Source organism: Gadus macrocephalus, chromosome 9, assembly GCF_031168955.1.
Source record: "Gadus macrocephalus chromosome 9, ASM3116895v1".
NCBI lineage: Eukaryota > Metazoa > Chordata > Actinopteri > Gadiformes > Gadidae > Gadus > Gadus macrocephalus.
Genome location: NC_082390.1, coordinates 20283786 through 20309641, shown reverse-complemented (window position 1 = coordinate 20309641; position 25856 = coordinate 20283786). Strand labels below are relative to the sequence as shown.

Below are 25856 nucleotides of genomic sequence, written 5' to 3'. Positions count from 1 at the left end.
GTTCAAACAATGAATCACTTTGTGCGACTTCACAGGAATCAGGGAGTTTATCAGGACCTTCACAATACATCATTCATTTGCAAAAAATGGCTAAAGAATTCTATTTTTTATTAGCTTTATATAATAATAATAATATAGTAACAAAATATGTGGGAGAGATTGGTATCAACACGTATGACGGGTTGATCATCTCCTGTCGGTTATGCCTCCTTTTAGACAAAACATGATCTTTTGGATTTCGTTTCTATGACAACTAGGAGAGAATGCTTAACTTTGCTATAAAAGAAACCCCCTAACACTGAACCGTCTTGCAACATATTGCAGATAGGCATTACTTCTATGATAACTTCTTCATCTCCCTGTGTATCTTCAAGTGCATCAACTTATTGGTGATCAGAGACGCCATGTAAACACACACATATAGAGAGAGAGAGAGAGAGAGAGAGAGAGAGACAGAGAGAGAGAGAGAGAGAGAGAGACCAATTGATACAGTGTTTTGAATGGGAAATGGCTCATTCAACTATTTAAAAAAAAGTGACATCACTTCTTTGTTTTCTGTCTTTGTCCTAGCATGAATGGCTGAGGAAAACCAAGCATCTATTTAGCATTGGTCAGCCAGACCCAGCTAATTATTTTCCCTTGAAAGAGCTCTCCACTTTAAAAATGGGACATTGGGAGGGAGGTCTTCCCTCTTCTATGAACCAAATCAAAAGATGTGAGCCTGTCTCAAAATGTGAATTACGATGATTAGGGAAGAAAGAGTATTCCTATGAGTAACGATAAAGAGCCGTTGTTCATCTTGAAGCTTCACTTCCTGGAAGTTGTCTTTTTTTTCTCAGGCTTTGTGTGTTCAGTTTTATGTCCATCCATTTCCATTTGGGCCGCGACCCAAAATGAGTTATGTTGTTCCTAAGCAACGGTGAAGTAGATGCTTAACCAGGGGATTTATAAGCCCTCAGTCCCTCTGGGATTTATTTGGTGGGGTAGAAGGATCCTGATGCAGGTGGCCCATTGCAGAAACAGCAGCTTCTAGCACAAGGATTTATTGTAGAAAATGAAAGGTAAATATTCTCTTTTTTTTCACTTTTAACATTTCCAAAAACAAAAAAACACAACATTTGTAATCAGTTAAGTGGAGTTAAGTATAAAGTACAGACGATGCATTGTTTTTGATCATATCAATCTTGGACAAATCAAGGTTGCAAAGGCAACTGTAAGGGGAAAATGGCGTTAGTATGTTTACTAGTATGCTACACCTGAGAACCAAAGGGTGGGGATTTGAAAAAGCAACCCGCCGTGGGTGTGTTGTAGTTCCACTGGATGCACCTCGCAGCACCCTGCTCCTGAAGGCCAGGGCAGATTAAAAGGCAAAGGTCTCCAGAGGCCAAGGCTGTCATCGGATCTTTCCGGGGTTGTCATTTAGTTTGGACTAAATGGATAAGCCCTGTTAACTCCCGGGGCAAGCAGCCAGCCCTGGTTTGTTATTGTTTTTGGTTGAGGCTCATCTCCGGCTAAACCGGTTTGCGTATAATTAGAGGAGTGAAGGGGAGCAGCTGTCAGGTGTGTTCCAGACAGGGAAGTGATGTCTGTGGGGTCCCCGGTCACGCACCCCGCAGCAGAGGACTCTGTGTCCGGAGCCACCGGCGGGATGCTGCTGCTGCTGTGCCTGCTGCTCTGGGCCGCCTGGAGCCGGAGGAGAACCGGCCCTCCATCGCTGCCCGGTAAGACCCCTCTGAGACCATCCTTCAGGGCTCAGCTCAGCTCTCCGGCACGACTAATAAATACATTATGTTATTATATACAGAGAATAATGACTACCAGCAAATCAATACAAGAATCTTCACCCTTTTCCTTGGGAACCTTTGAGGCGACCAGAGGGCTCTGTTCATCAACTCATTTAATCCCCACCCCTTATTAGTCATTTATTATTAATAAACAAATAAGTATTCGTTCATTTGTTATTTATTACTAAATTATTACTCATAATCTATGGTTTATTAGTAAGTTATTACTAATAAACTAATATTAGTACTGGTTTATACGTAAATTATTTGTAATAGACTAATTATTAGTTTATTTGTAAGTTATTGGTAAGTTATTGGTAAGAAATGCACCCTCCACTTTGCACATGCCATATAAAGAGTCAAGTGTATTTGTAAAACACCGGGATGTACTGTATACTTGTAAAGGGATCTTTTCCTGTAGGCATATTGTCCTCCTCAATGAGACCTGAGCACAGAGCGACAGAGAACCTGCTAGAAGCAGCACACAGTCTTTGGTCCAGAGACCTTGTGGGAGGGCAGCTGGTCTGGGGTTGACAGGGTAGACTGGCTCCTGAGTCCTGAGTATGTCCCGCTGTCAGGGCCAGCGTTCTGCGGCGGGATCGGGCCCCTCCTGTCCTACTGCAGGTTCATGTGCACCGGGATAGGAACTGCCAGCAACTACTACAACGAGAAGTATGGCAGCCTGGTGCGCGTCTGGATCAACGGAGAGGAGACACTCATCCTCAGCAAGCAAGTTTACTTTAACCACTGTTCATGAGTTGGCCTATATAAGGTGTCTACATGGTATATATATACCATGTAGACACCTTCGGTGAATATTTGTTAATTAAAATAAATATGGTGTACACATCCTGATTGTTTATGAGTCTATATATATATATTTATATATTGCATGTTCATGAGATGATCTACATATATGGTGTACATATCCTGAATGTTGTGGTGTGTATATATGAGGTTAGTAATGTGTGGTCATAATAGCCTGTGGTCCTGAGCAGGTCCACTGCGGTGTACCACGTCCTGAAGAGTGCTCACTACACTGCCCGGTTCGGCAGCAAAAGGGGGCTAGAATGCATCGGCATGGAAGGCAGAGGGATCATCTTCAACAGTGACGTTCCCCTCTGGAAGAAAGTGAGGGCATATTTTTCTAAAGGTGAGCTGGCCATGCCTCAGAAGATAGATCTAGTGTACATGTTGTAGGGGATTCAAGACACATTTGGCCAAAAAAAGAATATCCCATCTCTTTTTCTCTCTTAGCGCAGACATGCACCCCTGCTTGCTTACTCGCTTGCATGCAGGGACGTCAGTTCTTCAATTCAGAGAAACTCAAAGAAACTAACCACCACGTCAGATCACCTGTTGTTGTGTTATGGTGGGCTTGCCTCCACAGCTCTGACGGGCCCCGGGCTCCAGAGAACCGTGGGGATCTGTGTTCGCTCCACCGCAGAGCACCTGGACCGGGTGCAGGAGATGACGGACACCTCCGGCCACGTGGACGCCCTGAACCTGCTGAGGTGCATCGTGGTTGACATCTCTAACCGGCTGTTCCTCAGGGTGCCCCTGGATGGTCAGTAGCAGAGCCCCCCCTCAGCCAGACGTTAAGGTCTCTGTTTAGAGGGTTTTATAAAGGAGGAAGCTGATTACAACTGAGTACAATATAACTTATGCTTACCTAATAAGGCTTACCTATCAAATAGACCTGATCTTTACATTACATTTATTTTTCATTTTATAGAAAAGTTTCTGTGTACGCTTTGTAGTGTATATTTCAGTTAGTACCGTAATTAATTTCTTGGGATTAATAACATTAATTTATTCTAATCTTTCTCAATTCAGAGAAGGAGCTTCTATTGAAGATTCACAACTACTTTCAGACCTGGCAATCAGTTCTGATCAAGCCCGACCTGTTCTTCAAAATCGGATGGTTTACCAATAAGCACAAGAAAGCAGCGTAAGGACTTTGCACAGCACAGGTATTGATGATTCTTGAAGCTCATGCATTTCATGGGTTTGTTTGTCAACAGGAAAGAACTCCAGGATGAAATTGAGAACCTGATTGAGATGAAAAGGAAGACACTGGCTGAATCTGAAAAGCTGGATGAACACCATGACTTCACGTCAGAACTCATCTTCGCTCAGGTCTCAATAACATGACACCGTTTGTTCACAGCCTTTTTTTGGTCTTATTCTGAAAATCTGGAAACCTTTCAGTAAAAGTGTTATGACAACATTTCAAAACCATAGCCCATAATTCAGAGATCTCCCTCGCCCCTATCAGAAATGTCAGACCATCCCAGTGTTGAGAAACCCTGCACTAAGCCCTATAAGGCCCACAATGGAAATAAGCCTTAGGGCTTTATTGTGTCATCCCTGACTATCTTTATTGCTATAATGTATGGCACAGGTTGTTGTTTCATATTTTTGTGTCAAGAATGGTCAAATAAAATCAATCAATCAACCAGACAGTGTCAGCCCATGTCCTGGGTTTGGTTAACGTCTGTCTCGTGTTCCTTCTCTCAATTTTCCAGAACCATGGTGAGCTATCGGGAGAAAACGTCAGACAGTGTGTGCTGGAGATGGTGATCGCAGCCCCAGACACACTGTCCGTCAGCCTGTTCTTCATGCTCATGCTGCTCAAGCAGAACCCAGAGGTGGAGCTGATGCTGGTGGAGGAGATGCTCCAGGAATTAGGTGAAGCTCTTCTGGCTAACATCACCAAAATCAGCAGTCTACAGGTCAAACTATCACAGCAAGGCAAGCCTATACAGTCCAATGACTCCTTGATTGCATTGTGATAACCAGGCAGCAAGGAGGTGGAGCACATGGACTTCCAGAACCTGAAGGAGCTGGAGAAATTCATCAACGAGTGTCTGAGGTTCCACCCCGTGGTGGACTTCACCATGCGCAAGGCACTGGAGGACGACGTCATCGACGGCACCAGAATCGCCAAGGGAACCAACATCATCCTCAACATGGGCCTCATGCACCGCACCGACTTCTTCCCCAAACCAAATGAATTCAGCCTGGAGAACTTTGACAAATTGGTGAGTACGGAGAGAGTTATGAACGAAGGACAGAAACCCAGAGTCCTATTTATTGCATGGGTGGAGGCATCTCTCTCTCTCCTCTCACTGCAGGTGCCCAGTCGGTACTTCCAGCCTTTTGGCAGCGGTCCACGCTCCTGCGTGGGCAAGCACATCGCCATGGTGATGATGAAGGCCGTGTTGGTGACTCTGTTGACCCGCTTCACGGTGTGCCCACGGCGGGGCTTCAGCCTCAGTACCCTCCGACAGACCAACAACCTGTCTCAGCAGCCCGTGGAGGACGAGCGAGGTCTCGCCATGCGGTTCATCCCCAGGCCCGGCCGGTGGACCACGCCCACCTCCCCAACGACCGCTGATCAATAGAATGAAGCAGCATGAACCAAGCAGCCATTTTGGTTCCCTGTTGGGTCTCAACAGGGGGCAACTGAAATCCTAATACCGCTGGTTACATTTACAATAGTAATAATTTGGGGATACAGGAGACTGCTATTTGTCAATTTAACATGAGCTTGAAATAGGAGATTTTGTTTTCTAAGTTTATTTCCAATTATTTCGATTTTCTGTCATTTCATTTAAAAACATAATTTAAAAACATATTACTGGTACATACTTAATAAAACTCATATCTTAAACATATCCTCTTTTCACATTGTTTTTTATGTGAACATAATTTAAGATGAATTCATCCATGGGTTACCCATTGACAAACATAAAAAAAGGTTTTGCTACCATAAACGGCTGTGGTTCCATTAGCAACTTCAGCACTGTAATCAATGTGTATGGCATTGCATTTTTCTTTCTAAAGCCAAATAATGATATGATAAAGAGGTGAATCTGTTGGTTTGTCTTTCTTTGGATGTTAATGTAAGATAAGTAATGTGTTTCATCCTAATATTACTGACTCGGAAGACTATAATTGGACTGCATAAATAAAATACAGAATTTGTAATTCTAAGAAATGTTACGAACTTCTCAGATCATTTTCAGATTTCCAGGGGGCGTTATCAACAGCAGCAAACCAAAATTCTTCTTCGTGCAATTCCATAGGCCGACAACTAATCAGAGCAACAAAATGTAGGACACACCAGCACCACACTTCATGATTGTTTATGGAAAAGCCTCAACGACTCTCGTGAGGTGGTCCTCTGTACGGCCTTCATGTCTAAACCGCCCTAAATGGGATTCTGACAGAGTTGTTTGTCACAGTTAATGTTAAGCGCATTTCCCCCTATTGTGGTCTTATCCCCTCCAAATCAGGCATAAAGTGCACTTATAAAGTGTCCAATAACTTGGGAAAAAATGCGCTACGAGTTTCAAAACGAGTTAAAAACATCAAAATATGTATAAATGCCCCATAATAATCATAATGGAAAGGGATGTGTGGCAAGTTTTAGCAGATGACGCATATTTTTTTCTCCCTATTTTATTAAACAGAGTGAAATCCAGGTTTCAAATGGTTCATCCATGGCTTTTGCGATTAGCACAGTTAAAGCCACAACAAACCCATGTTGACAGGTTTGGGGTCTCTGCGTTAAGCCCCTTGGGGCGCTGCCTTTCTCCGGTGACATCAACCAGAAACCTGGCGATATCCGATGTACTTTTTTGGAATATTACATAAAGATGTATTATCATAGCATTGGTCTTATCGGAAACCAACCATCCTATTCTGAACAAATCGCTAAATATATATGGCAGCATACTTTATTTATTTGGATTTTCCTTAGTTTTATTGCCAACACAGAAGCCTAAAAAAAAAAAAAATCATGTCAGTTTAAAAAGCTCAATTTATTCATAAGTTATAATAGCTGTCAGGCACTAAAAGAACACTGATATTTCTGTACCACAGGCACAATCAAAAGCCACCTTAGTATCCCGTTTACACTTCGGATTGTATGTGTCATATTGTGCTTCACACCAAGACAAATCAAACAAAAACATTATCTCGTCATCTTAATAGTTCATGCCAAAATAAATCTCTGCAGACTGCAGACATACAGCCATGGAATCAACTAGAATGAGAACCCTAGAAATCAATATAAAAAATGATTCTTTCTTTCTTTAAGAATATATAGTCCATAAATATGTTGGAGGGTGAGCATTAATATAAAAATATAATAAAAGACCACTAGGATTCAGCACTTAGTATGAATGAAATGTGTGACTGCATAGATAAAGTGGGACAGAGAATGAAGGACATCAAAAGAACGGGAGATGTCAATAACCAAAAATCCATGCATCCAATATCCATTCCCCCCGCCCGGTTTCAAGACATTTTTCAGCAGGATAAGTGCTTGAATCTGGGACAGCAGATTTTGATACTCCTGACAGACCACCATATTGAGGCCTTGTAGGCAGTGGATACTCAGTAGTATTAAGGCAAACCAAAATAAAAGGCTGCTTGCCGAAGTCTGTATCATACTCTACTGATAACTAGTAACCACACCACTAACAGTGTACTTAATTTTCCTTCTCTACCGATGGACTAATTTGATTATTACTTAAACTTTGGTATCGTTGTGAGGAATCTTCTTTGAGAAATTTCCATCAAATGCCTTTGAGATTTGCTAAAATCGTATCAACTTATTCCCAATGTAGTAATGCAAATCCAACAGTGTTGAGAAAATATTGATGAGGCAATATTGATTGTAGGACGGAACGTGACATGGACAAAATGACAAGCTGTTTCACACATTATGTTTTCACTGCTGCAGCTCTTGATCCAATGAAATGAATCTTTAAAGACCTCTCAGAACGAACTCTTACTAAAAGTGCCAGTCAGACGTGTTATTCAAGAGTTTGCAGTGTTCTTCAACCAAACAAAGACAAACTATTCATCCCGCCAGTCTAAGTCTTCAAGTCCTGGCAGGCCAGCTCTATTAATTAAGACATGTCTGTGTTCAGTAAACTACCACCACCATGCGTGACTCATATCTGCGGAGGTACACTCAGTCAACTCCTCCCCTGAGCGTCTCCATGAGGAAGAGGCAAACAGAATGACGTAAACCTGGTTTGTTGTTCGTTGGTTTTTCAGGCAATAAGTTAGATGTAGTGATGAGAGACTTTCCGTGCTCAGCCAGGCGCTCTCGGTCATTGATCAGCCAGGGCCCTCTGTCAGTGCCGGGCCAGGGGCCTGTCAGAGCTCAGCCAGGGGCCCTCAGTCAGTGCTCAGCCAGGGGCCCTCTGTCAGGGCCCTCTGTCAGGGCCCTCTGTCAGTGCTGGGCCAGGGCCCTCTGACAGTGGTACAGCAGGCAGTCTGGGAGCTCAGGGAGAGAGGAGCGCAGCCACACAGCCAGGGAGCCGGCGTTGAGGCGGCAGTGCATCAGGCAGGGTGGGCCCTGCAGCAGCTGGCAGGCCACGATGCCCTCCGACGCTGGAACGAGAAGGAAATCCATTAGAGAGGCACGTGTATTAACTGAGGTCAGTCAAAAGAACTCCTCATGATGGCCAATACAGATACAAGATCGCTATCAGAACAGTTATTTTCTTAGGATGGTAAAAAAAAATAAAAGATAAACATGCTAGAATTATATTTAAAGGGTTACTCTTATTTTTGCATTCTTATGCTTTTTATGATCGACAGGAAGGTAGGGGAGAGAGTGAGGAGGACATGCAGCAGAGGAACACTGGCAGGAATCGAACCGGTGTCGCTGCGATCAGGACTGAGCCTTTACCAGGGGAGCCACCGGGGCGCCTGTTTTTTTAAATCTTAACCCGGACCAACAGTCATGACATTTCATCGAGGAAACGTATTTCCCTGGTGTGTTGAGGGTTGCAGAGAGTCTGTCCCCACCTATGATGTCCACGACGTTGAGCTGCAGTCGGTCCCTCAGGCGGTGCAGCGTGGCCCTCAGGGGGTCGGGCTCCTGGCTGAGCAGCGCCAGGTTCTGCTTGGTGTCGTTTGAGGAGGCCAGCCACAGCCGTCCGTACTCCTCCGTGGACACGCTCAGTGGCCTGCTCCACCCAGGGGACCACGAGGAACCATTAAAAGGGGGGATATTCTTTAATTCTCCTTTGCTTTAGACTGTTGACATATGTATACATGCTTTACGTCTGTTAAGCTACAAAAATCTAAGTCTGAGCCAGGGGGAGTATTCGCGCCCTCCAAGAAGGCACCTCAATAATTGTGTGAAACAGTTTGTTTGCGCTCAAACTTTACTTCCGTAACAGTGGTCCGTCAAGACTGCACAGTGGTGCAGGGAGGTGCAGGGAGGGGGGGGGGGGGGGACAATTTGCCGATGCGCAAAGAATTCAAACAATAACAGCAGACTGGGCTACTAGGGAGGGGGGACTTAAAGCGACATGATACAAAACAGAACGTTTTTTAACAACGCTGAAATTGTTTTAGCCGAAATGAACAGTTTGAGAATAATAAGGGGTATTTCTAACATACAGGCATGTAACCCTATTCAAGTAGTAGCCCTAAATGCCATTATTAACCCTAAAAAAGCATGATATTGGACCTTTAAGATGGATCCAAAATATAACCCTAATTCCAATGAAGTTGGGACGTTGTGTAAAACGTAAATGAAAACAGAATACAATGATTTGCCAATCCTTTTCAACCTATTTTCAATTGAATACACTACAAAGACAAGATATTTAATGTTTTAACTCATAAACTGTTTTTTTTGCAGGCCGGCGGCAGCTTCTCTGGGCCCAAGCTCATCTGAGATGGACTGACACAAAGTGGAAAAGTGTGCTGTGGTCTGACTAGTCCAAATTTCAAATTGTTTTTGGAAATTAGGGTCATGTCCTCCGGTCAAAGAGGAAAAGGACCATGCGGATTGTTATCAGCGCAAAGTTCAAAAACCAGCATCTTTGATGGAATGGGGGTGCGTTAGTGCCCATGGCATGGGCAACTTGCACATTTAGGTGTGAAGGCACCTTTAATTCTGAAAGGTACATACAGTTGTTCTTAAACTGTTGGGCTATTAACTCACACAGTTGTTCAAAAGTGGTGACCTCGCCCAATCCTTGCTTGCGAATGACTGATGCTTCTTTTATACCAAATCATGACATTGACCGTTTCCAATTAACCTGTTCACCTGTGGAATGTACCAAACAGGTGTTTTTTGAGAATTCTTCAACTTTCCCAGTATTTTGTTGACCCTGTCCCAACTTTTTTGGAACATGTTGCATACATCAAATTCAAAACGAGTGAATATTTGCAAAAAAAACAAGGTTTATCAGTTTAAACATTAAATACCTTGTCTTCGTAGTATATTCATTTGAAAATAGGTTGAAAAGGATTTGCAAATCATTGTATTCTGTTTTGATTTATGTTTTACACAACATCCCAAATTCACTGGAATTGGGGTTTCACAAAACATACTCATACAAGCAGTGATTTGTCAGTGTCTGGGTTTGGCCCGATATCATTCTCTCTTAAGAGCCCAAGGAAAAGTTATTTTATTGACCATGTTCAGACTAATAGAAGACAGTAGAAGAAAAAATATTCTCTTGAGCTCATTGCATTTGATTGTTGCTTGTACTATCATGCAAGATACTTTTTCCAAATTTATTTACTAAATTCAGTTTAGGCAGATTTCCACCGCAGAAGTCAGTCAGCAGATGAACTGATGATGAACAGATAAAGATAGAGCTTGGCTACGTCACCTGATGAAGTCGGGGAGGGAGAGGCCGTAGGAGAAGGGCGTGCTCTGAGGCTCCCCGTCAGGCCGCTGGTAGGACGCCCGGCCGGCCAGCTCCATGTGGACCGAAGGCCTGGTGGGGACCAGGGAGTACTGGTACACCGCCACGCTGTGGCCCTCCACATGCTCCTCCTCCTCCTCAGGGCCACCACACACACGTGACACCTGCACACCAACAACCAACACCCAATGACTGAACAGCCAGCTGGACGCTTCAGCATCCTACTGTTTGGTTAAGGTATGGTGCTACACTAGGACCATTATCTTAACATTTGTTTAATTAGTTTGTTTCCCATCCAATAATAGCCTCTTTGTAATCTCCATCCGCAGGCCCTGGGCAGAGACACGTTAGAAAAAGGTTAGAATACAACGTCCTCAAGAAGTACCTCCAGGTCACCGGAGGTCATCTGCAGTGCAAACCGCCGAGCGGCCGAGTCGGACGCGTTGGAGACGAAAACGACGAGCAGCGAGGAGTGGTCGGTGCGGACGCAGCAGGCGGAGAGGACCAGGCTGGCGTCGCGGCAGAGGGGTCTGATCTCTGAGCGGGGCAGCCCGCACAGCTCCTCGGGCAGATGGGGGCTCAAACACTGGGGCTCGGGGTCATAGGGGTCGACCACCGCCACACTGTTCCCCTCGACGACCGTTTCACTTGTGTCGGTGTCCTCCGTCAGGTCCTCTTGTGCATCACATGGTCTGTTGTTGGCGGGAAGGTCATGAGGGAGGTGGGGGGCGGGGTCAGCCGGAGATGTGGCGGAGTCAGCCGGAGAGGGGGCGGAGTCAGCCGGAGAGGGGGTGGAGCCGGAGTCCAGTGGGCTGCCGCACAGCAAGTTATCCATGGCGCTCTGAGCGGAGAGAGGGGAGGGGGAGTGGGAGGAAGAGGCGGGGTCACCCGATGGCTCTCTGGCGCCCGAGGACGACCCTTGTCCTTTGACCTTCTTCCTGAAGCCATGGCGTGTCGGCTCCGCTTTTCCCATCTGTTGAGATGAACGCGTTAGGGGACACCACGTCAGACCTGGTGGTTCAGAGCGGGAGGAGAGCGGTTCAATCTCACCAGACACGGCCCGGCGGCGCCCTGGGAGCCCAGACCCACGAAGAGACAGGAGGCCAGCTGCTGCTTCTCCCGCTCCGCCTGCAGGCTGGGCCCGGGGGCGGGGGCGGGCAGGGAGACCACGGGCGTCCGTGGGGCAGAGCCTCCTTCCTGGAGGACCGAGAGGGGGCAGGGGACCTCCGTCTTGGCCGCCTCCTCCGGCTTCAACGCTGCCTTGGCGAGGTATCCCTCCTTGCCCCACACCCGTGTCACGCCCTCCAGCCTCAGAGCGCTGTGGAGGAGACGGAGGGAAGGACAACGCGTCAGAGCCCAGCTCCATGTGGGTCCACACAAGGGCATTATTCATTAACTACCAGTTACTACAGTCACTACCTCGTGTGTTTCAGTCAGAGGAAAACAATTGACAGGGTGATTAAGAAATAACAATCGCGTTCTTAAGGAACTGTAATTACATTAAGATCTATACCATACCCTCCTTTAGGTGAGAGCTCGGTGCTGTTCCCCGACAGGCCGGAGCTCATGGAGAGCACGGTGGGAGAGAGTCTCCCTGCTATACTGGAGGAGGACAGGCTGAGAGGCAGAGACAGGCCGTAGGGCTCCACGCTCAGAGCTGAGGAGGGAAAGCAACCACAGTATAATGGTTAAGAAAGGCCACTCGGGGTTAGGCTGTGTGGCTCACAGCCAATACGAGCTTGGTTCTGTTGCCAATGTTGCCAGTTGGGGGGTTAGGCCTCGTTCAGCAGGATGGCCACTCCCTGCTCTTTAATGATACTTATCCCACAACATACGCAGTGCGTCACTCAGGATAAAGGCGGGCCTACAGAGTGAAGGAGGAGCGGTATCTCCCGGCAATACCTTTCTCCTGCGCCAGCTCCTCCTGCCTCTGATGGGGGGGTTTGTACGGCGCAGCCCCCGCAGCCAGGGCCTCAGAAACAAACCCGTCCAGAAAGGACAACGACGAATCCACCTGTCCAGAGTCCAGGAAGGACGTGTAGAAAGAAGAAAAACACGGAGGAAGTGTCACCAAGTTTTGATCTAGTTTTATTAATTGTCTATAGTTAATCAGATTCTCTACAGATATTTGGACTTTTGAGGACTGAGGTTAGAATAAATTAAATAAATATAAAAATATATATATAATAAATAAAAGATATTATAAATGATGAACATCTAGATTAAACTGGATTGGAACATCTCGTCAAGCACCACAGCAGCCCAACGGTCCACACATGACTTCAGTGGGTCTCTGAGGGCACCCCTCACCTCCAGGGGCTCCAGGCCGTCGCCGCACGGCAGCACCCTGCGCAGCAGCTCGCCGTCTGAGGCCAGGTGCTGCAGCTCGTGGAGCCTCTGTCTCAGCGTGGTGTCCAGGGAGCCGCCGTGGCGCTCGGCCAGCTCCTGGGCCAGCGGCAGGCAGGCGGGGCCGGCGCTCAGCTTGGTCATGGCCGCCAGCACCCAGCTCTTGGTTTCACTGCTGCAGTGTCTCAGGTCCAGCAGCGGGGCCAGGAGTCTCAGGACCGTGGCTGGCTCGAGGCCTTCCTTTACACTAGAGTATTCCCCCAGCACCTGGTCCACAGGGAGCGAGAACAACACAAATGGCCATTGACAGGAATGAATAAATTATAATTGTAATTGTTTTATTTATTATTTCATTATCGAACAATTGCATTCAGTTCTTAAAGCTTCAAAAATGCATATATTTATGGCGACTTTTTATCATTAACACATTAACGCACTATTCTTTATTGACTGCCTGTCAAACAAATCAAGAAAAAATTATGGTAACTCTTGTAATTAGCATTCACCATTAATTTATATAAATAATTAACCTTGAAATATTGTGATGGGCTGCCTCATAGGCAATTAAAGCCCTCCAATGCAGCCCAGACGAGATGATACGTGTGTGCACCATATACCTTCATTCTCAATATATGTCGAGATGATGGAACTGCATTTATATAGCGCTGTTCCTAACTCAAAGCACTTTACAATATGGCCTAACATTCACCCATTCATAAAACACAATCACACACCGACGGCGGAGTCAACCATGGCGACAGCCAGCTTGTCGGGATCAGTTAGGGTGAGGCGTCTTGCTCAGGGACACCTCGACACTCAATTAGGAGGAGCCGGAGATCTAACTAGCAACCTTTCGGTGACCAGCCGACCCACTCTACCTCCTGAGCCCCATGCTGCCCTTCGATGAGGATGATGATGATGTGGATGATGATGAAGGTGTGCAGTGTTGCTCACCCAGCTGATGACCTGGAGGAAGCGCTGAGGCAGCCGGGCGGTCTGCTCCTGGAGCAGAGACACGTAGGAGTCCACCGCCAGCAGCCGCAGCTGCTGGTCCTCCTCAGCGCTCTCAAACCCTTGGGCCAGACGCACAGAGAAAGAGGGCAGTGAGCAGGTGTTACAAACTAAGGCCAGGAGGTGGGAAGGAACCTCCCTTGAGAAGTGAACATACCCTCAGACAGCAGTCTCAGGAAGCTGTTGGGGATGTCCGGCTGCATCTGGTCTCCGACCAGCAGGAAGACTGTGTTCATGGTCCTGATGAACCAGGAGTTGTCCGGGGAATATGTACATTACTTTATAGGAAGATAAACACCTTTAGAAATGTTACGCTACTTCTTCAGTTAAATACCAGATTTGTAAGCGCTCCTTACTGCTGCCTTGCTCAGCTTTTGGTTTGTTTGGGAAACTATGCTGAAAGTAAGGACTGTTTAAGTTTAACCGTGTCAACAAGCAGCTTGTTTCATCAAATTATGATTATATATGCTAGACATCCTGAGTAATCATCGAAATGCACAGCATATGAATGATTGTCCCCAATAGATAAAACATTAAAGCTGAAACGGTAAGAAGCAGGTCAGAAGCTGTGTGACCAGCCGTGCTTCGGTGTGGAACATGGACTGCGGAAAATAGGGATAAAAAATTACCTTCGAAAATGTGTGGAAATTGGACCGTTTATTCAATTACAATTACTTGCTATTTCTTGCATTCCTAGTGGCCATGTGGGTATATTTACCAAGCTCAGCCTTGATTGTTGGAAACATTGGCAAGAACTATGATCAGGGACAGTATGAAACTGTTGATCGCTGGAATGTTTGGTTGATAGTGAGATTACCGCCTCTACACAGATTTAAAGCATTAGAGACAGGACTCGTACCTAGCAACGTCACTCTACTAAATAACTAAATACAATTCATAAATCCATGGAGAAACCGCATCACTTCACAGTTGGCTACTCAATGATTCATCATTTCGTAATTTTTTGATACCAACTGGCACCCCACAGGCCATTGTTTAAGTCTCTACGTGGTTTAAAGGGGGGGGGGGTACTCAACCTCACTGCTAGAATCCACCTAACCCTACATTGCACCTTGTACAACCTATAACATGTAAGAGAATCCTTCCAAGTGTTCATTCATTCATGCACCACAAAGATCTTGAAATCATTTCTGAAGGATATTTCTCTGCCAGCTCCGTCACCTTTCCCCCGAGGTCTATGGTGACGTAGTCGTCCTTACTGTGACGGAGGAATTCCAGCAACTTCTCCACGATCACCTTAACATTCTGACCATTAGTGATCCGAAACAGCAGCTCCAGGGTCTGTCGTTAACCACAATACATTACATTACATTAGGTAATTTATCACTTTGTCTGCTAAAGTGACTATCATGCCAGTCTGAGAACAACCAAAGTATTCAATATAACTTTGAGTAACTGCTAATAAATTGGATCAGATGGATGAGGCGAGACGAAATTAATGAATTCAGGTATTAGTACTTATGTAAGATCTCAAACCGTTAATGTTGTCTACATTAAAGATAACAAGTGCACAAGTCAGTTATCTGTCCACACTGGTCATGCTAGTTCTTCCAACTAGAAACACTGTGCTTCCTCCCACCTCTCGCTTTATGATCAGGTCTGAGTGATCCAGGCACTCGATGATTGTCATCTGGTGCTGTAGAGCCAGGTTAGCGTCCTGCTGCACCACATAGGTGAGGGCTTTGAGTCCTTCAAGTGCAACGCAGGTTAACAGCATGAACAAGGTTCTATGTATTACTACAAATATATATGTGTACTACTATGAATATGCTCTTATCATATATAGATTAGATCTAAGAAGCAAGTCATTTGGATCCAAACCTTACCCAAGTATTTCAAGTTTATTTTTGGTGACAGAACAAAGTTGCCAATGCACTTTGCAGCTTTTTCCAGCAGCTCAGCTTTTGGGTGGATTGTGTAAATAGTCTTCACACACTCAAACAATATTGCTGGAAAACATTTTTTTTTTACAAGGAAACGTGTGAGTACAAGGAACAGCTGAGTAAATACATAATAGTCATGAATGCATGATCGACTTAAGGTACCATAGGTGATGTTGTGGTTCATCTCTGCTCGTCGGAGAGACTCATCCAGGACCTCATACATCATCTCACTAGCACTGCAGAGACCCACAACAATCACATGTAAGTCCAACGTATTGCACAAACATCACGCCTCCACTCATCAAATAGACGATGGAGTCCCTGTGTTACCTCCGATCGTTCTTCCCCAGTAAGGATAGGATTCTGAGGAGCTGGATCTGAAGCCACGGAGCGGGTACACTGTGGTAGTTGAAGTCAATGGGAAGTTTCCCTCCCACCACCTGCTTCAAGATGGTCACAAAACTCACCACTAGATCCTTGTAACTCTCCGGCTTCTCCTGCAAGGCAAGAATCAGCAGGATGGTAATACTGTCCTGTGATCATGAATCAAAGCAACATATTATACTTTCATACTTAGACATGGCTGAATGGAGGAGGAGCCTACCGTGACCATCTCCAGGTAAATGTGTAGTGAGGCAGACATCACGCCAGGGTCCTTGTCACACAGAGCCTTACGGAACTTGCTGTGAATGTGTTGGACCTGGTTGGGCGCTATCAGGTAGAACTTGTAGAGGGCCAGGACGGCTTTCCTCCGGATAATCTCTCTGTTTAGAAGTTATGAGGGTTAAAATATATTCTGTTACAATACATGAAAAACACGGAAGGACCAGAAAAACACATCCAGAAGAACAATGTAATAAAAATAAATGCTAACTTTATAATAAGTGAAGTAAAGTTTAATGCTATATAGAAATTACAACACTAAAAGCTGTCTGTTTCAGTTCTTACTTTGGGTGATTGAGTTTTTCCTCTACCATGGGAAGGATTGCAGGGATCATATCTTTGGGAAACACTTGACCAACAACGGTGAGCGCCATGCACACTTCTATCAGATTTGTGCTCTGAAGATCCTGCAAAGACACCAACAGATCAGCATCTCAGTGTACAAACATCCACCTCATCCAATGTGCAACCTCCCTGTCACTGTGAGGGGAGGGTTTGGAGATCTAGGTAGCACTACTGTGATCCAAACACACTTACTTCGATTATCAAGCAAACACTCACTTTTAATACAGTGTTGACCAGAAGGAGCAGGAGCTCATGGCTCTCATTCAGAAACAAGGATACAGCCAGGTAACCTGAAAAAAACACAAATATACAAAAATGTATAGACACAAATAGTTCCCTTACACGAAATGTGTCTACTTAAGAATGTCTTGGTACATTGAGACGACGAAGACACCAGATAACGTACCGACTCTCTTGTCCAGAGCCGTGCCCTGCTGGGCCAGTTTGATGGCATGGATGTAGCTGAAGGAGGCCTCGTAACCCAGCATCTCACAGTAGACCGCCCGCACCATCAGCTCCTTCATCTGCCTCTGAAGGAGTCCACAACACATCAGCAAAACACATCCCTCATAAGTAACCCATGCATTCATGTACTTTTTAACAAAATGGCAAGAATATATTCCACATATTAAAAACCAAAAAGGAAAGTACCAGTACCATGGTCGTGTTGGGAGAAGACACCTGCTCTTTGATGGAAACAAGTTCACGTTGAATAAGTTTCTCTTCATCCTTGAGGGGGGAATCCGAGAAAACAGTAAATAAACCTGGAGTGTGTTATTGTCCATGACTGAAAGGGGCTCTGTAAGGACTCTGGAATCTGTTTCCGTGTGTTATTGTGTGTGTTATTGTCCATGGCTGAGAAGGACAACCAGTGAGGACAGTGGACTCTGTTACAGCACAACCACAATTCAATTCAATTATATTTGTATAGCCCTAATCACCGGTACAGTCTCAAAGGGCTTAAAAGGCCATATACTTATGACCCAACAACACTGACCCCCAAGAGGGCCGGAATAAACACTATATTTATTAGCAAGGAGGACATCTTGAGGAGGAACGCAGAGCGGGGGGTTCCTCCTTCCACCACACTGTGTTTCGATGCCCAAATACAATAAACTCACGTGTTTGGATGTTAACTCAGTGATCCCCCTGATCAGGGTTCCTAGTTTGGAGGTGGAAGACGGTCTCCCCGGCGAGGGGTCTGAGGACAGCAGGCTGGGCAGCGCCGTCAGTGTCCTCTCCACCACATCACTCATCCTGACGCCCCACAGAGGACTGGATCCAGCTGATATCGATCTATATATATTTATAATAATATACCGTTCAATTCATCTCCAAGGAAGGCTCGTTTATTAGAAAGGGCAACATCTACACCTCCATGTTTCACGGTATCCCGAGTTGTGAAATATCATTTTGACATACCGGCCAATGTTTTGATTCGGCAGCGGCGGCGGCAGCTCAAAGATGATGTCACGTCCGCTTTCAATTGTAAAACTGTATTAAAGGGGTAGTTCGGAATTCTTGCCGTAGGGCATGATTCCCAAGTTAGCCTGTTCCAATATCCATACTATCCGTACTTAGTAGCTTAGTACCAGAGAATGTCTAATATGAGGAGAATGGGCATGCGCTGGTTAGTTCCGGTTTTCTGGACTGGTTGCAGTAATAATCTCTGTCCAGGCGGGGCGCTCGCAGGAAAAAATCTGAAAGGGAAAGCAGTATTGTAGTTTAGAGGTCTCTGTGGCGCAATTGGTTAGCGCGTTCGACTGTTAATCGAAAGGTTGGTGGTTCAAGCCCACCCAGGGACGATCCAATTTTAACTGACCACCAGGCTAAGCATCAGCCCAAAACCGGAGAGCAGTACACGTTCAAATGTAAGTGCAGTTATATTAAAGTTTTCAGAAATATTTTGTGCCGTATTGGTTTTTATAGATTCATCATGTTAATGCAAATATTCAAGCTTAAAGACCTGTGCCACTTTTCAAACGTTTTTGCAACTTAATGATACGTTGCTATATTTTGCATGGACGTAGCTGGTGTTAAACACCACTGTCAATGTCAACCATGTAAATTTACTCGCTCACAAGATTACATTATTTATGCATACCTATTGTAGCGTCACAGGGTTTGGGAGGAAGGGGCGGGCCTTCTGAGAGGGGGTTCATGGGTTTCCCTTCCGGGTGGGAGTTTTGGTTGTTGTAGTTTTCCGGTTGAGCTTCTGTCCGATTGTGGAACCCAATAAACCTGCTATCAAGCTTACTTCGCTCACTCCCTTGCCTCTGGTCATTACACTGGTGTCAGAAGTGAACAAACGGCGGGAGTGGGTGAAGAGTTGTGCGTCCAAGCGGAGGACTACCTTGGATTTACGTCGCGGTCGGGCTACTGCGTTACTTTCAGTGTGTCGGTTAGTTTGCGTCGGTCATGTCTTTTCCGAAAGTGAAAGAGGAGGAGGTGGAGCGAGAGACTGGTGCGTTCGGATGGACAGAGGACGCGTATGAGGAGTTTCGCAGAGTTTCCCAAGAGGCCAGAGAGGGGTTGAGAGGAGCTGCAAGGAAGCTGGCGGCCGACGCAGGGCTGTCTTCGCTTCCCGCTCGCCCGGAGCAGGAGCCCGCGGCTCGGGATGTAAACAGACATGGTGGCGCCCATGTTCCAGTTGCCGCCCCCCATGTTCCAGTTGCCGCCGCGTCGGTTAAGACGCCTAAGTACTCCGGTAGGTCTCACTGGGAGGCGTTTCATGCTCAATTTGAACTGCTGGCTGACGCTGGGGGATGGACAGTAGAGGCTAAAGCATTGCAGCTGGCTTTGTGCCTCACAGACGACGCGTTGTCGTGCCTGCTGCTGCTTTCACCGGGGGAGAGACAGGATTACGGAGCTTTAGTGGGGGCCTTGCAGAGGCGGTTTGTACAATGTGTCAAGCCCGAGCTCCTTCGTAATGAGCTCGGTATACGCGGCAGGAAGCCGGGGGAGTCGCTGAGGGTGTTGGCTAATGACATTGAGAGCCTGACACGTAGGGCATATGCACACATGCCCCCCAGCGTGCAGAGCGAGTTGTCACGGGACCAGTTCATCAGAGCCCTCCTTCCTCTGGAGCTGCGGGTTCAAGTGCAATTACAGCACCCAATTTCTCTACAGTTGGCTTTGGAGATGGCCGTGGAGAGGGAAATCGTGTGGGGCGCGGTCGCTGAGGGGGGCCCAAGAGGGAGTTATCCGGCAGGGGGAGCAGCCCGGGGCCCGGCGGCAGAGGAAAAGCCGGTGTGGGCGACAGAAATGACGGAACTGATAAGGGCCGTATCACTGCAGCCGTCACGCATTCGACAGCGCCCCGACCAAAGAGCCTGCTGGGGGTGTGGCCAACCTGGACATTTGGTCAGAGATTGCCCCACTTCACGTGCGGGTCCGGGAAACGCCACAGGGCCCGCACAGGGGGGGATGTGCGGACCTTAAACAGTTCTTCCCCCGCCTCCCCCGCCCCAGCTGTACCAGAAATGGAGGGGCCACGTCATCACAGGCGAGGGAGCCAAGACCCACTTCCCCCAGAAGCAGACGTCATCGAAGCTTCAAGGACGGTGGTGGTGGGGGGTCGACTCGTGGTGGGGATTCATGCTATGTCCCTGTGGCCGTGGAGGGGGTGGCGTGTTCGGCCCTGGTGGATACCGGTTCATCCGTGACTGTGCTCAGACCAGACGTGTCCCCGGAGTGGATTCGGTTGGAGCCCACTGACGTGCAGCTGCGCACGGCCACAGGGGGGCTGGCCCCGATGAAAGGTACGGGGCAACTTACATTGACTTTGGGGGGAAAGGACGTACGTCACCCGGTGTGGGTAGCAGAGGTGCAGGACCCATGTATTCTGGGCTTTGACTTTTTGAAGGCCACCGGTTGTCTACTCGATCTAGACGGGGGCACGGTGAGCTTCCGAGGGGGGACTGTGATCACTTTGTTGCCCACTGGCTCTTGTTCGGGGCCGCCCGTGGGGCCCCTCTCTCCGGAAGTGTGTGCAGTAGAGCCCGAAGTCAGCGATCCCCTGCCCGTGGCGTCCGTAACCTTTCCCAGGACTTATGTGCCCCCAGCAGCCCAGGCCCTGTCACGACGACTGGAAGGGGGGGCGTCGCCGCCGACCGTGAGGGAGATATGGCTAAAGAACCGGGAGGGGCTGGACGACCAGCAGCAGGAGCGGTTGTGGCAGTTGTTGCTCGAGTTCCAGGACAGTTTTGCTATGAGGGAGGATGACGTGGGCCGGACTCCCTTGGTGCTTCACGAGATCGACACTGGGGAGGCCAGGCCTATCAAGTGTCGGCTGCGTCGTCTCCCTTTGGCACGTCAGGAGGCGTGGGACCAAGCGGTGGAGGACATGCTGCAGGCAGGCGTAATTGAGCCTTGTGACAGTCCTTGGGCGTCCGCTGTCGTCATGGTCCCCAAAAAGAACGGCACCTGGCGGCTCTGCCCAGACTACAGGCCGGTGAACGGGGTGACCAAAAAAGATTCGTACCCGCTGCCGCGCATCGACGAGTCCCTGGACTTGGTCTCGGGATCGTCCTGGTTCTCTGCCTTGGACCTCCGCAGTGGGTACTACCAGGTGCCCCTCTTCCCAGAAGCAAGACCCAAGACAGCGTTCTGCACGGGCCGGGGTTTGTGGCAGTTCAAAGTCCTTAGTTTTGGACTGTGTAACGCTCCAGCCACCTACCCCCGCCTGATGGACCGGGTTTTGTCAGGCATCCCCCGCCAACAGTGCCTGGTATACCTGGACGATATCCTGGCGCATGGCAGCTCCTTTGACTCCGCCCTCGAGTCCCTGCGCAGATGGCCCGCACCCAGAGAAGTGTCACTTTATGCGCAGAGAGGTACAGTTCTTGGGGCACACAGTGGGGGGGAGGGCATCAGCACAATGGAAACGAAAGTGCAGGCGGTTGCAGACTGGCCCACCCCGGCTAATCAGAAGCAGCTATAGAGCTTCCTGGGCCTGGCTTCCTATTACCGTAAGTTTGTACGGGGTTTTTCATGCTTGGCTGCTCCTCTTTATAGGCTGCTACAAAAGGACAGTGTCTTTGTGTGGACTGAGCAGTGCCAGGGGGCGTTCACCAGCCTTCAGCGTGCCCTGAGCGAGTCCCCCGTGCTGGCCCCAGCTGACCCCTCACTGCTGTTCATGCTGGACACCGATGCTAGTGGCGTCGGGGTCGGAGGGGTGCTCTCCCAAGTGGGGCCTGATGGAGAGAGAGTGGTGGCGTACTTTAGCCGGGCCTTTAACAAGGCGGAGCGGCGTTACTGCGTTACCCGCAGAGAGCTCTTGGCCGTAGTGCTCTCCATCCGTCACCTCAGGTACTACCTCTGCGGCCTGCCTTTTACAGTGAGGACCGACCACTCAGCTCTCCAGTGGCTCATGACCTTCAAAGAGCCGGAAGGGCAGGTGGCCAGGTGGTTGGAGGAACTCCAGGCCGACTTCTTCAGAGTGGAACACTGGGCTGGAGCCCGACACACCAACGCCGACGCACTCTCTCGGCGGCCCTGCGCTGCCGAGGGGTGTCGCTGCTGCGAGAGGAAGGAGGCCCGCGAGAGAGAACTGCAGGCAGAGGAGGAGGGATGCGCCGCGGTGCAGCAGTTGGAGGTCGTCTGCCGAGGGTTGGAGACCATAGATGGAGGCGATTGGAGAAAGCATCAGGAGCATGATACCGACCTTCAGCCGGTGTTGCAGTGGGTGGAGGCGCAGCGAAAACCACCGTGGGAGGAGGTGGCCGCCCTCTCCAGAGATGTCAAGGGACTGTGGGCCAAGTTCGGGGTCCAGCGCCTCTGCTGGGGCGTGCTGCAGCAGGCCTGATAGGAGCCGGCCACGGGCGAAGAGAGGTGGCAGGTTGTGGTTCCCAAGGGCCTACAGGGGGCAGTGCTCGAGGCCATGCATGGAGCCGCAGGGTCTGGGCACTTTGGGGTTGAAAAGACACTCCGACGCCTACGCCAGGGTTTTTACAGGGGCCGGTCCCGGAGGGATGTCGAGGACTTTTGCCGGCGGTGTGACCCCTGCACCGCACGGAAGGGCCCCACCGGGTGCTCACATGCTCCCCTTCAGCAGTTTCTGGTGGGCGCACCTATGGAGAGGGTGGCGGTGGATGTAGTGGGGCCGCTGCCCCGCTCGGACCGTGGCAACCGCTACGTTCTCACAGCCAACGACTACTTCTCTAAGTGGCCCGAAGCCTATGCCATCCCCGATCAAGAAGCTGAGACCGTGGCCGACACCCTGTTGGAGGGCATGTTCAGCCGTTTTGGGGTGCCAGAGACTTTGCATAGCGACCAGGGGAGAAACTTTGAGTCCCGGGTGTTCTCCGCTATGTGTGAGCGCCTGGGCATTCATAAGACCCGCACCACGCCCCAGAGGCCGCAGAGTGATGGACTGGTGGAGCACTTCCACCGCACCATGCGCCAACAGCTGGCCATCCTCACCTCCCAGCACCAGAGAGACTGGGATAACCACCTTCCCCTGGTTCTCATGGCTTGCCGCACCGCCGTGCAGGAGTCTACGTCATGCACGCCGTCCCTTCTCATGCTGGGAAGGGAGCTTCGTACCCCGGCGGAGTTAGCGTTCGGTCGTCCACCGGATGCCCCAGACTGTTCCCCTGGCCCTGAGTATGCCAGGAGACTCCAAGATCGCCTGGAGTCGGCCCACCTATTTGCCCAGGAGCAACAGCAGAGGGCAGGGGTGAGGCAGAAAATAAATTACGACATTAAAAAGCAAAGGCCGGCATTTCCAGGCGGGAGAGCTAGTTTTGGTGCTCAAACCCCAAAGGAAGAAGGGGAGATGCCCTAAACTGGACAGTCCTTGGGTGGGCCCCTGTCGAGTTCTGGAGAGGCTGGGTGAGCTGGTGTACCGTTTGCACCTACCACCTAAAGGAAGAAGGGTGGCACTGCACAGAGACCGACTGGCTCCGTACCAAGGGGGTGCCTCCCCACTGGCCCAGGGGGGTCCCGTTACCCCTCGCTGCTGCCCTGCTGCCTCAAAGCCCACCCCACCGGCGACACCGGCGGGGCCTCGGTCTGACGCCTTTTCCCCAGCTGCCGGGGATAACCAGCCCTCCCCTGTATCCGATACCCTTTGCCCCCCATCCCCCCTTCCCCTCCAAGGTGCTGAAGACCCCGTACCCTTTACACCGGAGTCCCGGGGAGGGGGTTCTCGGCGGCCCAGGGGGCCACCAGGGCACTTAAAAGACTTTGTTTGCTATCTGTAGGATGAGTTTAGTAATGTTGTTCAGCGTTGTGCCTGTTGTTATGTGGGGGGAGTTGAAGCTCGTTATGTTAAAGAGAAGTTACGTTAATCTGATTGCTGTTTTTTTTCTGTGATTCCTCGGGGCGAGGAACTTTGTGAAGGGGGGAAATGTAGCGTCACAGGGTTTGGGAGGAAGGGGCTTCTGAGAGGGGGTTCCGGGGGTTTCCCTTCCGGGCGGGAGTTTTGGTTGTTGTAGTTTTCCGGTTGAGCTTCGCCTGTCTGTCCGATTGTGGAACCCAATAAACCTGCTATCAAGCTTACTTCGCTCACTGCCTCGCCTCTGGTCATTACACTATTTATGTTTGTGTTTAATCTTTTTTTTTTAGGGTCAGCCCAGCAAACTGAGGCTTTTCTGCACCTTAGGGTGGCGCACAAACATGATGTTAAATAAATGCACCACCGATCATTTGCAACGTTTGTAATTTGTAATGAACGTATATAATTGTATTTTATATAATATACTTATGTGTTCAAAGCACTGGTAGATTGTAGGTATATATGAATAAATCTGATCAGTTAAATAATATATCCAAATAAATATGCCTACATGATTATCATCACTTTCTTTGTCTTTTTTCCCCTGCATAATAGTAATCAACCATACTGTAAATGTGATGCATGAATTAAGTTCTCACACAATTTCACTTAGTTTTATAAAAATGTAATGGATATTTTTTTTAATAAAGACGATTCGATCAACCGCAACAAAGCTTTTGTGACTTCCTCAAAGAGGCTCTGTCACGTTAAAATTGTACCGGGGGCGACAGTTGTACCGCCCTACGTCATCAGTTGTCCGTTGCCAGGCAACGGACAACTGATTACGTAAGGGGTTGTCCGTTGCCAGGCAGGTTTCAATCGCACTCATGTTGCCGAAGACGAAATAATATAATACAGATAACGGATCGCTAGATAACACTTGTTTTTTTTTACTTTATATTTGTATTGCATTTAATTGTTTAATCGAATTTAGCTAGTAAACTGAGGGTTTAATGTGTATCATAGTCTAGCTAGCTTGTGTTAATTTAATTTCCTTAAAGGCACCCAGTGCAACTTTCGAGGCTTAAAAATAAACATTCAATTTCTCGTCTTTTTTACACGTAGTAAGTTTCAATAACTCCATACCATTACATACCGACATTTAAGCAGCAAAGATGAGACGTCGTTGTGTGGTGAGAACTGATACAAAATCGATAACAACAACAATGCCGCCATTTTCTTTATTTTTTGTAACCTACAATAAATAAAGCAGGCTTCCAGTCAATGGAAAAATGGCTTCTCCCCACCGGCGATTGTTGTTGTTTACGATTTTCTATCAGTTCTCACCACACAACGACGTCTCATCTTTGCTCCTTGAATGTCGATATGTAATGGTATGGAGTTATTGAAACTTACTACGTGTAAAAAAGACTAGAAATTGAATGTTTATTTTTCATTGAATGTTTGACGTTTGGAAATGTTCAGCGTAGAATAGAATAAGAATAGAATAATCATTATTGTCATTGTACAAGACAACGAAATTTTGTATGGAGCAGTCCTCCTCCAGTTGCACAGTTCTATAAATAAAATAAATAAATAAATAGTAGTGTAGTGTCCGAATTCTTGTTTGTTTGTTCCCTATGTAGTGCACTACTTCATGAACACTATATAGGCACTAGTGAGTGAATAGGGAACGATTTCGAACACAGCTACAGTAAGTCCCTCAAAATGCAATGTAATGCAAGGTTGGTTTTATTTCTAACATTATTCTATCAACACAGACATTTACATCGACCGTCTAGCGTTATAGTTGCTTTTCCTCGTGTGTACTGTGGAGTGGGTAAGACTGTTTTATCAGCGGGCTAGTATTGCCCGTTGCCGTGCGCTA

General features: G+C 48.0%; 2 protein-coding genes and 1 non-coding gene across 4 annotated transcripts; 2 read left to right on the top strand and 1 right to left on the bottom strand.

The window, feature by feature from the left end:
* The first annotated feature begins 928 nt into the window (after nt 1–928).
* LOC132464782 (aromatase) lies at nt 929–5464 on the top strand. Of its 2 annotated transcripts, XM_060061349.1 has the most exons (10): nt 960–1061; nt 1554–1721; nt 2363–2513; nt 2783–2937; nt 3175–3351; nt 3621–3735; nt 3809–3923; nt 4313–4475; nt 4587–4828; nt 4922–5464. In XM_060061349.1, the coding sequence occupies exons 1-10, from the start codon at nt 1055–1057 to the stop codon at nt 5189–5191; spliced, it is 1563 nt and encodes a 520-aa protein (XP_059917332.1). In that variant the 5' UTR covers nt 960–1054; the 3' UTR covers nt 5192–5464. The 2 variants fall into 2 exon arrangements, with proteins under 2 accessions (XP_059917331.1, XP_059917332.1); XM_060061348.1 differs by having other exon boundaries at nt 929–1061; nt 4587–5464.
* Nucleotides 5465–6594: 1130 nt separating this feature from the next.
* On the bottom strand, nt 6595–18436 carry ap4e1 (adaptor related protein complex 4 subunit epsilon 1). The gene is made up of 21 exons (XM_060061350.1): nt 17871–18436; nt 17407–17478; nt 17156–17279; nt 16966–17039; nt 16690–16811; nt 16346–16505; nt 16072–16238; nt 15904–15977; nt 15685–15807; nt 15438–15547; nt 15000–15139; nt 13995–14107; nt 13781–13899; nt 12791–13093; nt 12383–12494; nt 11999–12137; nt 11531–11798; nt 10866–11453; nt 10445–10644; nt 8619–8779; nt 6595–8198 (listed from the first exon to the last, which is right to left on the bottom strand). Exons 1-21 carry the CDS (start codon nt 18003–18005, stop codon nt 8038–8040), a joined length of 3465 nt encoding a protein of 1154 aa, XP_059917333.1. The 5' UTR covers nt 18006–18436; the 3' UTR covers nt 6595–8037.
* A 44-nt stretch (nt 18437–18480) lies between these two features.
* On the top strand, nt 18481–18554 carry trnan-guu (transfer RNA asparagine (anticodon GUU)). Its single transcript has one exon. It is a non-coding gene; the product is annotated as a tRNA-Asn (tRNA).
* Nucleotides 18555–25856: the final 7302 nt, after the last annotated feature.